The 14,030-nt window shown below is 36.3% G+C and overlaps 1 protein-coding gene across 2 annotated transcripts in view; it reads right to left on the bottom strand.

The window, feature by feature from the left end:
* Positions 1–11,339: 11,339 nt before the first annotated feature.
* The window catches only part of cpped1 (calcineurin-like phosphoesterase domain containing 1), a 42,204-nt gene continuing 39,513 nt past the window's right edge, over positions 11,340–14,030 (bottom strand). For both annotated transcript variants that reach the window (XM_048170461.1, XM_048170462.1), the window contains exon 4: positions 11,340–12,791. In XM_048170461.1, the coding sequence (XP_048026418.1) occupies positions 12,568–12,791 (224 nt within the window). In that variant the 3' untranslated portion in view covers positions 11,340–12,567. The remainder of the gene's footprint in view (positions 12,792–14,030) is intronic.

Here is a 14,030-nt window from a genome sequence, read left to right as displayed (position 1 = left end):
GTCCAACTCCACTGAAATAGCATGCGCAGATGGGCAGACAGTACAGCAATCTGTCAAATTCTGTGTGACGGCTGACTGACAACCTAAAGTGTTGGCTTGTGGAAAGTTATCTCTTCATAAACTTTATTTCGTTGGAAAAGAGGACATTTTAATTAGGATACAATGAGGTGTCAAGGATTGTCTGGCTGAATGGGAATGCTAAAGGATGGCTTTTTCTAGGTATTAAAGTCACCATGAAATCAAAATTAACAATTCATTTCTTTCCCTTTTTTAGTGAATATTGCTGGATTTATTATAAAGGATTTATCCATGCACATAATTATTTTTTAAAAATCCACGAGCCTTGTAATCTTTAAAGGTGACATCGAATTGAAAATTGAATTTACCTCGGCATAGTTGAATAACAAGAGTTCAGTACATGGAAATGACATACAGTGAGTCTCAAACTCCATTGTTTCCTCCTTCTTATATAAATCTCATTTGTTTAAAAGACAAACAGGCGAATCTCAACATAACACCGACTATTACGTAACAGTCTGGGTGTACGCCCCCAATATTTGCATATGCCAGCCCATGTTCAAGGCATTAAACAAGGGCAGCCAGTATTAACGTCTGGATCTGTGCACAGCTGAATCATCAGACTAGGTAAGCAAGCAAGAACAACAGCGAAAAAAAGGCAGATGGAGCGATAATAACTGTCATGATCCATGATAACATGATATTTTTAGTGATATTTGTAAATTGTCTTTCTAAATGTTTTGTTAGCATGTTGCTAATGTACTGTTAAATGTGGTTAAAGTTACCATCGTTTCTTACTGTATTCACGGAGACAAGAGAGCCGTCGTTATTTTCATTTTTAAACACTTGCAGTCTGTATAATTCATAAACACAACTTTATTCTTTATAAATCTCTCCAACAGTGTGTAATGTTAGCTTTAGCCACGGAGCATAGCCTCAAACTCATTCAGAATCAAATGTAAACATCCAAATAAATACCATACTTACGCGATTAGACATGTTGCATGACGAACACTTTGTAAAGATCCATTTTGAGGGTTACATTAGCTGTGTAAACTTTGTTTATGCACTGTTTAAGGCAAGCGCGAGCTCTGTGCGCGGGGAGCATGAGCATTTAAAGGAGCCTAAATCGGCTCATATTTAATGATGCCCCAAAATAGGCAGTTAAAAAAATGAATAAAAAAAAAATCTATGGGGTATTTTGAGCTGAAACTTCACAGACACATTCAGGGGACGCCTTAGACTATATTACATCTTTTAAAAAGACGTTCTACGGCACCTTTAATCAAAATAACTTCCCCTCCTTCTTGAAACATCTTTTCTCTACTCTGATGATGTTTACTGGCATGAGGGCAGGACTGTCACAATTACATGAGATCACAATAATAGCAAGCCACAATGATCCAAGGATCCAATCAATTCACAATGGACAAAATCAAGTCCTGCCCTACATTATTTTATTTATATTTTTTTTACATTATTACCATTTCACTTGGATATTTGTCACAACAGGGAAGAAAAGACTCACATTTTCCATTTCATGTCAACATTAGGCTGCCTTTCCACTTTCTCCGACATTTGCGTATGACTGTCACATCTTGTCCTCTTGTGGCAGTCGCAGGGAACTTTCAAATTGGTTGTGAGCCATTACCTTCCACTTGACTCACCAAGGTAAAATAAATGAATAAAATGACCACCAATACATCTGAAGGCTTAATCAACGTAAATAATTACCTCTGAGAAAATTATTCATAATCGCACATTTTACAGAAATAGTGTTGGCCGCTAATACATCTGAAAGCCAAACAGCCAGGTTTTTTACGACTAATCAATGTAAATAATTATCTTGGAGAAAAGTATATACAACCACACATTTTACATGAAATAGTATTTATAAAATAACATTTTAGTGAAAGAAAATTTGGTAAATCTCACTTTACATTCAAAGTTGTTACAAAGTTTAAATACATCACATCCGGTCTGGCAGCCACATACAGTCAAGCCACAAATGTTTATAGTTATAATGTGTTCCGAAGCTCAAATCGGATCTGAAAATTCTCATATTCAATGACTTACATTTTAGATACAATAATTGCCAAATTTGTTTTGCTACAAGAATGCAAACAGTTCCAAACAATGCATTGATAGAATCGTTGCTTGTCTCAGAGCAACATAATGGTGTTTCATTCCTGAATGAATCAGCATTTTTCAATTGTGATTTAGTGACTCGGTAATAATTCACTTCATCCCTAAATTAATCATTGCTTTTTTAAAGTTGGCATGAAATGGAAATTGCAATAATCTTTTCTTCCCCATTGTGATGTGTATCTGGGTGAAACGGCTTTCTCAAACAAGAACAAATGTAGGGCGGTACTAGATTTTGTCAATTGGTAATTGATTGGATTGTTGTCATTTGCTATTGCTGTGATCTTATGTAAATATGATAGGTTGTCCTGTCCTCATGCCAGTAAACACGTCATCAGAGAAGAGATGTCACTGCAAGAGGGAGATTAAGAGGGCAAAAAGTAAATAAATAAATAAAATAAAATAATGATGTGCATGGAATAAATAATTTATAATTAATAAGCTACTGCAATATTCCATTTAAAAAAAAAAAAAAGAATGGTCAATTTTGATTTTATGGTTACTTTAAATAATCTGTGAGTGAATGATTCAATGACTCAGTCATAAAGACAGTGGCTGCGTTCAGTTTTTTTTTTTATGCCCTTCCCTCGCAAACTTCCCTCAGTCTTGTTGACTCGGATGTATGTCATTGCTTACATTGCATGTGTGCCCACTACTGGCGGAATGTTTGCAATGGGCTGAATTGGAACGTCCTAAGCCCTTGATCACTCGGAATCTGCTATGGAGTTATTTATTTTTTTCCCTAACAAAATTGTTTAATGCAGCATTCTATGTGTATCTTGGTGTGTTTGGGTTGTTTTAAATATTTAAAAAAAGAATTTATTCATATATCATAGAGTTGTTTGTGGTGGGGTAAATTAAATGTGATATGCGGTGACATCACAATCGCGTTGCATTGTAGTATATGGAGCAGCCTGAAGTGTACATATGAAGTAGACTCGCTCTCTCGGTCAAAATCGAGGGAGTGAGGGTCTGTCCTTATAAACTTCCCTTGTCCACTTCACGAAGTGGAACGCACTTCAAAATGGCGGCAGGGATTCACCTGAGGGGAAGTGCTTAGGGACGTTTGTGAGTGTGTCTAAAAGTGGAGTGGAACGCAGTCAGTGACATGCTTCTGTTCCTGAATGAATCAGTATTTAGAATGAATCGGTTGAATGACTCACTCTTAAAGATGTTCACTTGTCGCCATCTATTGGCGTCTGGATGTAACCTGCAGTAAAATCACTGAAAAATCCCCATCACCAACCAGAATCCCACAAACTAATTGATTTAATATAACATTTAAATGTTCATACAAATCTGTTTGGTCTAGCAGGAATTAACTGTTGTTTAAAGGATATTTTACACTTCAAAATAGCAATTTATAAAGCCAGTTTTGGCCATTCGGCAGGTGGTTATTATTGGTGGTTTATATGTCAGGCTGTTGATGCCCTGTGATTTACTCAGTGTAGGAGTTCATTCTGCTGTGTGAAGAAAACCAACCTGCTAAATGTCAAATGTCCTCCTGTTCCAAAGCTGAATGCATCTACATGCTCTGCTCCCTGTCTGTGTGAGAAGCATCTGGGATGGGCAAGAAAAACTGCTTTATAAACTGACCAATGGCCTAATAATTTCTTAAGTTAAAAACTCAGTAAAAGAGAAACCTGCGTAACTCTTTACAGCTGACTTACTGTGACATATCCAAATTATCGATGTAAAAAAAGGAGGCCATTACTATGGTGTAGTCACTGACCTGGACAAATCGTATTATGTTGTACATCCTTGAGTACTGCATGCTATCTTAGAATGACATGCTGATTACTTGCCCTCGGGCTTGAGATCAGAACAAAAAGCACAGGAAGATGCTTTCAATATACAACAGCTGCTACAGGAAGTAGCTGGAGAGAAAATAAGGTAACATGACAGGGGACATTTTATGTCTAGGTTCACTGAATCAGGTCTGTGTAGTGAGCTGCTAGCAATGGGAAAGTTTGTTTTGTGTAATGGATGAAACACTGAATCGTGGGTGTGTCACTCTAGTGATCCTGACTGTATTAGTACCATTTAAATATCATTATCATAAATAAGTTTTATAAGAATATTTCAGTAACACTTTACAATAAGGTCTCATTAACCTTTATTAATGCATTGACTAACATGAACTAACAATGTGCAATATCCTTAAAGCATTTATCTGCCTTTGTTAATGTTAGTTAATAAAAATGTTCATGTTACTTCATAGTGCAATAACTATGGAAGAGGATTAGGGCCAAGCAATAATAAAAAAAATAAAACCATCTTGAGATTAAAGTTGTTAAATTTCGAGAAAAAACTTGTTAAATTATGAGAAAAAACTCGTTAGATTATGAGAACAAATTCGTTAAATTATGAGAAAAAAAGTCATTAAATTTCGAGAAAAAAGTCGAGATAAAATGTTGAGAATAAACTCGTTAAATTACGAGAAAAAACTCGTTAGATTATGAGAACAAATTCGTTAAATTATGAGAAAAAAAGTCGTTAAATTTCGAGAAAAAAGTCGAGAGAAAATGTTGAGAATAAACTCGTTAAATTACGAGAAAAAACTCGTTACATTTCAAGAAAAAAGTCGAAGATAAAATGTTGAGAATAAAGTCATTAAATTACGAGAAAAAAGTCGTTAGATTATGAGAACAAATTTGTTAAATTTCGAGAAAAAAAGTCGTTAAATTTCAAGAAAAAAAGTCGAGATAAAATGTTAAGAATAAAGTCATTAAATCGTAACGAATTTGTTCTCGTAATTTAACGACTTTTTTCTCATAATTTAATGAGTTTATTCTCAACATTTTATCTCGGACTTTTTTCTTGAAATTTGAACGAGTTTTTTCTTGTAATTTAATGAGTTTATTATCAACATTTTATCTCAACCTTTTTCTCAAAATTTAACGAGTTTTTTCTCGTAATTTAACGAGTTTATTCTCAACATTTTATTTCGACTTTTTTCTCGAAATTTAACGAGTTTTTTCTCAAAATTTAACAACTTTAATCTCGAGATGGTTTTATTTTTTTATTATTGCTTGGCCCTAATCCTCTTCTGTAAATAACTGTTAACTACGACTTTGGATCTTAAAAATGTACAAGTAAATGTTGAGATTAACCTTAACCAAGATTAATAAATGCTGTAAAAGTATAATTCATTGTTTGTTCATGTAAAATGTAGGGTAGGCAGTTTCAGAGAGGCTAGCAATAGCAAGCTAGCTTTGAAAGCATGAGATCCCCCCCTCTCTTCAGAGCACTCTCCAAAGCCACCCCTCCTTAAAAAGACTGAATGCACACAGCAGAGTCTGCAAAGCGTCACGAAGAGACGGCATTCAATTATCTAATGTCTCAAAGCACATAACATTACAATAATAATTAAAGCTGCAAGCAGCGTTGAAAAGGCCCTCACACCTGGGGCCACCACCAACCGGTGGCCTTGGGAAAACAGTGACATGCATTTAAGAGGGAAGGTCATTTTGAGGGAGAAGGGAAGTCATTTTGATGTGCCACACTTCCTGCTGCCAGCAGGTGGTGCTTTGACTATAACTGAATATTGCCATGAAGATATCTTCAGACCAGGAATATTATCAAAGTGAAGTTTGGAGCAGATCTGACATTGTATGCCTGAGTTACAGTAAACTTCCTGTTTCGTGGCGTTAATCACATACATTAGCACTTAGCCAGGTGTTGCATGATTTAACGTGTTTCTAACATGTTTGGTACTTCATGGCATATTTAAATGTGTTTCTGGGAGTGAATTACGGTATAAAGCATGCCATTTCTTGTTGCCAGGAGGTGGCGCTATAAATAACTGAATATTGGCATGTAGAATGTCTTCAGGCCAGGAACTCTTATCACACATGTGAAGTTAACTTCGCAAAGGCCTTTAGATTAGACTGACCAAATATGATGTTGATCTGATTAAAGCTCTAGGAGGAGTTCGTTAAAATACAACATCTCAGCACAAATTTTGCTGAGAAAATTCAAATTATCTGACTTCCCTTTTGGTTTTCAGATTTTGCTCCAGGAGACTTTTTTTGTAGGTATTGGGCTGTTACACGTCTGTACCGAATTTCAAACCTGTACGTGAAATGTAGCATGAGGCGCACTTTGTTGAAATTTTGTAGGTTGTGCTATCGAGCCATTTTCCCACACCTAATTCTGAAACCCATATCAGACATAAATTTTCACCACTTATGACGCGTGTGCAAAGTTTCATGAGTTTACAAGCATGTTAGATCCTGAAAAATGCGATTCATTTCTGGAGAAGAAGAAGAAGAAACGGAGCAATTCCAATAGGGTCCTCACACCACCGATGCTCGGGCCCTAATGAGCGAACAATTGAAACCTTATTGTAGAGTGTTACCAATATTACTGCTTGTTTGAATAAAAAAGTTAAATATTGTACTTCAACATGTCAGCTGCCTTAGTTTTATGCCCAAACCGAGTTTTCCTAACTGTCGTCTCCATCTAACAATTGGAGCTCTCTAAGCAATGACCATGTGACGAGCAGGGCGGGCGAGAGCCGTGAGGGAACGGCGCGAGGCCGGTGACGCGAGTGATAATGAGCGTCACCTGCGAGGCGTGCCGGCCTCGAGTCTCTCACGGAGGAGCTCCGGTGGCATAAAAGGAGGAGCGACATCAGTGAAGGACGAGAGAGGACCAGGCCTGGACTTTATTTTATGTTTTATTATGTTTGTGTGGCCGGCAGACGTCCGCGAGGGTCTGCCGGCATTACTTTCGTTTTGTTCTTTGTTTATTTTGAGATTAAACTTTTGTTGAACGTTCGCCGGTTCCCGCCTCCTTCTTCCCACATCTACTAACCGTGTTACAGACCAGTAATATTTTTAGTAAAAAAGAATGTCTTGAATGTCTTTGTTTTAGATACAGTACAGTCCAAAAGTTTGGAACCACTAAGATTTTTAATGTTTTTAAAAGAAGTTTCGTCTGCTCACCAAGGCTACATTTATTTAATTAAAAATACAGTAAAAAACAGTAATATTGTGAAATATTATTACAATTTAAAATAACTGTGTACTATTTAAATATATTTGACAAAGTAATTTATTCCTGTGATGCAAAGCTGAATTTTCAGCAGCCATTACTCCAGTTTTCAGTGTCACATGATCCTTCAGAAATCATTCTAATATGCTGATTTGCTGCTCAATAAACATTTATGATTATTTTCAATGTTGAAAACAGTTGTGTACTTTTTTTCAGGATTCCTTGATGAATAGAAAGTTCAAAAGAACAGCATTTATCTGAAATACAAAGTTTCTGTAGCATTATACACTACCGTTCAAAAGTTTGGGGTCAGTAAGAATTTTTATTTTTTTGAAAAGAAATTAAAGAAATGAATACTTTTATTCAGCAAGGATGCATTAAATCAATCAAAAGTGGCAGTAAAGACATTTATAATGTTACAAAAGATTAGATTTCAGATAAACACTGTTCTTTTGAACTTTCTATTCATCAAATAATCCTGAAAAAAAATATTGTATACAAATATTTTGTAAAATTGTACACATTAAATGTTTCTTGAGCAGCAGATCAGCATATTAGAATGATTTCTGAAGGATCATGTGACACTGAAGACTGGAGTAATGATGCTGAAAATTCAGCTTTGCATCACAGGAATAAATTACTTTGTGAAATATATTCAAATAGAAAACAGTTATTTTAAATTGTAATAATATTTCACAATATTACTGTTTTTACTGTATTTTTAATTAAATAAATGTAGCCTTGGTGAGCAGACGAAACTTCTTTTAAAAACATTAAAAATCTTAGTGGTTCCAAACTTTTGGACTGTACTGTATATTGACATATTGTTAATTATACACTGTCAAATGAACAAGAAGTCAGTAAATAGAATAATAAGTCTTATATACCTAGACAGTGACAGTTTTTGGTTCATTTCAATCTGACATAGGACATACAATAGGCCTAATTGAAAAATGACCCACGTTTCAGTGAGGGAGACAGCTGTGAATTCAGTAACAGCTCTAACTATTTACTGAGCGAGTGAGTCTGATTCAAATCGCTAGCAAATCATGAGCGAGTTCAAAGTTTTGTGAATCAGGCATTACAAGAGCATGCACTTTAGATGTACATTCCTGGGCACAAAAAAAAGGCCAAGCCAAAGTGGCTAAACACTAACCTTTTAATTGTCTTAACCACAAATTATTGGTCAGGAAATGAGCAAAATTTAAGCTAATGCTTCTTAAAATGCCATTGCTGTCTCAGAAAAACATCAAAGACAGAATTAAGTTTTTGGCCGAAAATGGGAAATTGTGTGTGGAGTGATAAATCACAATGAAACACGAGTTGCATTGTGATGCTCCAGAGCGGTGACTTCAAAAATCTGCTGAGAAATATATAATAAATGCATCTCTACCAGAGTGAAGCATAGATGAAGAGGAGTCATTGTGTGGGGAGCCTTTTAACTGCTGGTATTGGTGAACTACTTCTCTGTGAAAAGTCATTTAAAGGGTTAGTTCACCCAAAAATGAAAATTATGTCATTAATGACTCACCCTCATGTCGTTCCAAACCCGTAAGACCTCCGTTCATCTTCGGAAACACAGTTTAAGATACTTTTAGATTTAGTCCGAGAGCTTTCTGTCCCTCTATTAAAAATGTATGTACGGTATAACTGTCCATGTCCAGAGAAGGTAATAAAAACTTCATCAAAGTAGTCCATGTGACATCAGTGGGTTAGTTAGAATTTTTTGAAGCATCGAAAATACATTTTGGTCCAAAAATAACAAAAACTACGACTTCATTCAGCAGTTGTATTCTCTTCCGGAATCCTTTCCATTTAATTGATTCCATTGAATTTATTCCATTGAATCCTTTCATCTGTTGGCGTTGGTAATGCACTTTTACGTCGTTGTTTTTGGCGATTAGGACATCTGCGACATGCACACTTATGCACCATTTTAAAAAATATAGCAATACCAAAATACAAACAATGTAGAATTGCTTGAATACAGCGTGCGTCTCCCTCAGACTGTAAACGAAGCTCGGGCGCACCGGATAACACGTCAGCAGCGTCACTGCGGAGTCGTGAACCACACTCCGGAGCAGAAGGGGGCGGTAATGCACCAATAAGCTGGATGCCAACTGCCGTTAAACAGGAAAGAAGAAGAAGAAGAAGAAGAAGCGGAGTCGTGAATGCGGATTGACAACAGACCCGGAAGAGAATACAATGCTGAATAAAGTTGTAGTTTTTGTTATTTTTAGACCAAAATGTATTTTCGATGCTTCAAAATGTCGTGGATGTCCTAATCGCTAAAAACAACCACGGCGACATAAAAGTGCATTACCAACGCCGACAGATGAAAGGATTCAATGGAATCAATTCAATGGAAAGGATCCCGGAAGAGAATACAATGCTGAGTAAAGTTGTAGTTTTTGTTATTTTTGGACCAAAATGTATTTTCGATGCTTCAAAATGTCGCGGATGTCCTAATCGCCAAAAACAACCACGGCAACGTAAAAGTGCATTACCAACGATTCAATGGAATCAATTCAATGGAATCAATTCAATGGAAAGGATTCCGGAAGAGAATACAATGCTGAATAAAGTCGTAGTTTTTGTTATTTTTGGACCAAAATATATTTTCGATGCTTCAACAAATTCTAACTGACTCTCTGATGTCACATGGACTACTTTGATGATGTTTTTATAACCTTTCTGGACATGGACAGTGTACCGAACATACATTTTCAATGGAGGGACAGAAAGCTCTCAAGACTAAATCTAAAATATCTTAAACTATGTTCTGAAGATGAACGGAGGTCTTACGGGTTTGGAACGACATGAGGGTGAGTCATTAATGACATAATTTTCATTTTTGGGTGAACTAACCCTTTAATGCTTTGGAGTTCAGGAGAATATTGCTGAATGGCTTGCTTCCCACAAATGAATAGTTGTTATCTAAAGAGGAATGATCAGATGTTATTTTTCCATCAAGACAATGCTCACAAGACAACCAAGAAGTGGCTTGAGAACAAGTCCATTAAGCTCATGTTTTGGCCTGGTCAGAGTCCATATTTGAACCCTGTACTGAATATTTGGTCTCACATTAAATAAACTGGGAGACATTTTTCAACTTCTCATGAACTGTTTGAAGCCATTAACATTGAGTGGAACAACACTGACTCTTCTTCCTGTATAAAGCTGCAAGGTGGGGAAGGCTATTCCATGCTAAGTTACTTTACAGTATCTGTGCAATTATTGCTAATTTCTTGACCAGTGATTTGTGATTAAAATGGTTAAGACCATTAAAAGACCACTAAATATTTTGCTTGGCCTATTTATTTATGGCATCTCAAGAGATCATATCTGTATGCACAAATATTTCCAAATCTATGCAAATTTGGAAATAAATATTTCCAAATCAATCTTCCAAATCTGGCAACAGTGGCGACTAGATTTTTAACGACTACTGCAAATGTTTATTTCGGATATATTTGTGTGAATTGTAGTTGCGTTCTGGGGCGCTATATCCATATTCCTAAACCTCTTTAAATGAAAAGCTCATTTGTGAAAATAGAGACAACAGACAAAGCATTTTTTGATTAATTTTATCATTTACAAAAATACAACCATGTACAGAATTCAAAATCTATTTGAATCTAATTCTATTAAACCTGGCAATTATACAATTAAAACAAAGAAATATGACATAAAATGAATAAGAAATGTTTCAGATTCTGCGTTCAGATTTCTAGGTCACTAATCAAGTAAATTAGCTAACATTTTACAATAAGGTTTTATCTGTTACCATTAGTTATTAAGCGGCTCTGTGGAATACTTGATTCTGATTGGTCAATCGCGTCATCCAACGGTATGTTATTCCCCGATAACAACTGCTGAAAGCAGGTAACACAGGCTCAGATTCTGCGCTCAGATTTTTAGGTCACTAATCAAGTAAATTAGCTAACATTTTACAATAAGGTTTTATCTGTTACCATTAGTTATTAAGCGGCTCTGTGGAATACTTGATTCTGATTGGTCAATCGCGCCATCCAACGGTATGTTATTCCCCGATAACAACCGCTGAAAGCAGATAACACAGGCTCATCCGTGTTACTTAAGTCCGCTTGCTAGGAATGTTTTTTCTTCATCGATGTTTTGCTTTTATTGAGCTAATAAAATATTAAAACTCAGTCAAATCCTGATCACCCTGTCGGGGTTTATTCTGAGATAACAACCGGCTTGATGTACATTATCCCATACTTAACTAGTTAAGATTAACTAACACGAACAATACTCCAGCATTTACTAATATCTTAATGTTATTTTTAACATTTACTACAACAATAAATCATAGTTGTGTCCATCAACATTAGTTAATGTACTCTAAACATAAACAATGAACAAATGTACTTTTATTAACTAACATTAATAAAGGTTAATAAATAAACTGCTCATTACTCGTTCATATGAGTTAACAGATTAGACATTATTGTAGTGTTACCGTAAATTTGCAACATTGATCACGTGGACACTTTTGTATAGTGAGTCAGATGTTCAAGTGTCACCACCACTAAAGCCAAAGGAGCACAAATAAAATACTAAAACATTCTGATAATCATGTTCAGTTTTCAATTCAACTTTTCACTCAAACTGAATGTCTTTTACATCATTTATAATGAAAAGGTTAAACTTTTGAATGCCCCATGATCATAGCATTAGACATTACATATAAATATTACATGGAAAGATCCAGAGAAAACTGGAAAACATTCAGTTTAATTTTAGCATGTATTGCCCTGGGGAAGAAGTTACAAGGTCTCAGATTGAATTCAGACAAGAGCTTGGTCATTTAAAATGTCTTTATTGCTGTATGCCTGCCGTCAAAGTCACACCCGGCTGCAATTGTCCAAGTGTGAGGTGAGGTCAGCAATTATGTTTTCAGTGATCCACCCACAGTACAAGTGACTCGATGTCCCGGTCAACGCAGTCATGTCTTTCAATAGTTACCATGGAGATTGCCTCTTCCCTCCTCTCAGAGACAGAACAGAGTAATGAGCAGAGAGGAGCAAGGAGTGAACTCATCAAACTGTCATCCAAAATGTTCAGCACTATTAAACTACCATTGTACCCTAGCATCTCCTCACTCCATTAGTATGATGAGGTGATTTAACTTCACTGTTTAAGGAATTTTCAGACTCATTTGCATGATTAAAGCGTGGAGACAGATGATGTGAGTATCAAAGATCAAAAGTGCCACTGGTTGAAATTTTTTAATGCTTGCTAATGTATACAGAACATAAGACTCTTTTCGTTCCTGTAAAAAAAAACACCTGAAAGCTCTAAATGTAAAAACAATGGCTCCGTTTCTATAATGAATGTTGAAGATGAAGACACAACTACATGATTATTGACCTGGAGGTGGTTTTAAACCAACAATTTCTTCAGGTCTTCATCCATTCCTCTTTCGGTTAATTGATCCAGACTATGGTAGCGATGGATGATGTAATCTTCAGTAACTACCACCACTCGCACACCGTGAGTGTCATTCCCCAACTGACAACCAACTGCAGAGCTCACCACCATATCCAGCCCATCATGGCATCCCCCTGCATTTCTGTGGTAGTGACCAGAGAACACAGCTTTCACCCCTGAAATGAGACACAGGTTGATATCACTAACAAATGACATCAAAAACAGATCAGTTTGATTTTGAATGTAATTAAAAATAAAACATATCCCCAGTGAATTCACACAAAATAATCAATTCATGATCACATAGTCTCAGCTTCCCACATACAGATACCCACAGGCCATTTGATGACCCTCTGATACAAAATTGGAGAGTACTTTCACAATCTGGCAAGCTCTAATCTGATTGGCTGACTCTATACAACTTCCTGTAGCTTGAACAGTAGAGCACGACACTAGCAACTCTTTACATAAAAGTGTATGTACATGCGACTTTCTTTTTACAAATCCACCTAGAAGCCAAGGTGTGTTTTCCAGGTTCATACAAGCTTTTTTTGAGGATGAAATAAATTGCTGGATTTGCCAACGCTTGCAATGTTAGTGACATTAAATCGCTGAAAGAAATTCAGTTTTGTTTGAGGTATTTAAGTAAACTAGATGTCCATTAGCAGAACATTTCACTTTATTTTCATTTTTTGTGAGTACTTATTACTTTTGGAAAAATAGAAATGCTTTTTACAGAGTCTTCACTAAAAAAGAAGTGATGGTTTAACTTAAAAAAGTAAGTTACCTGGATGCCTTAAAATTTTGAGTTCATTGAAATTAAAAATTTGAGTTAATACAATGAAGGCGATTGGTTTAATCAACAGAAACTCAAAATATTATGTTATCTGAACTACATTATCTAAGTTGATTTGACAAAAGAAAAAAATGTTATAATAACAAATAATGAAAATAATTTTTACAGTGATTTCCTGCTTCTTGTCAAATTATTATTATTTTTTAATTCCAAATCTTTTATTGTGTCAAAAAATTTCAAATAAACCACTGCTAAATGCTGCGGTACTGTAAAACTTTGGGACAAGTAATATTTTTTTTTATATCCATCCATCCATCCATCCATCCATCCATCCATCCATTTTCTTCCGCTTATCCGGGGCCGGGTCGCGGGAGCAGCAGTCTAAGCAGAAACGCCCAGACTTCCCTCTCCCCAGACACTTCCTCCAGCTCTTCCGGGGAATTCCGAGGCGTTCCCAGGCCAGCCGAGAGGCATAGTCCCTCCAGCGTGTCCTAGGTCTTCCCTGGGGCCTCCTCCCAGTGGGACATGCCCGGAACACCTCCCTAGGGAGGCGTCCAGGAGGCATCCGGAACAGATGCCCGAGCCACCTCAGCTGGCTCCTCTCGATGTGGAGGAACAG

Source organism: Megalobrama amblycephala, linkage group LG20 (genome assembly GCF_018812025.1).
Source record: "Megalobrama amblycephala isolate DHTTF-2021 linkage group LG20, ASM1881202v1, whole genome shotgun sequence".
In the NCBI taxonomy this organism is placed as follows: Eukaryota; Metazoa; Chordata; class Actinopteri; order Cypriniformes; family Xenocyprididae; genus Megalobrama; species Megalobrama amblycephala.
The sequence above is the reverse complement of the archived record's forward strand: the minus strand, read 5'-3'. Positions and strand labels throughout refer to the sequence as shown.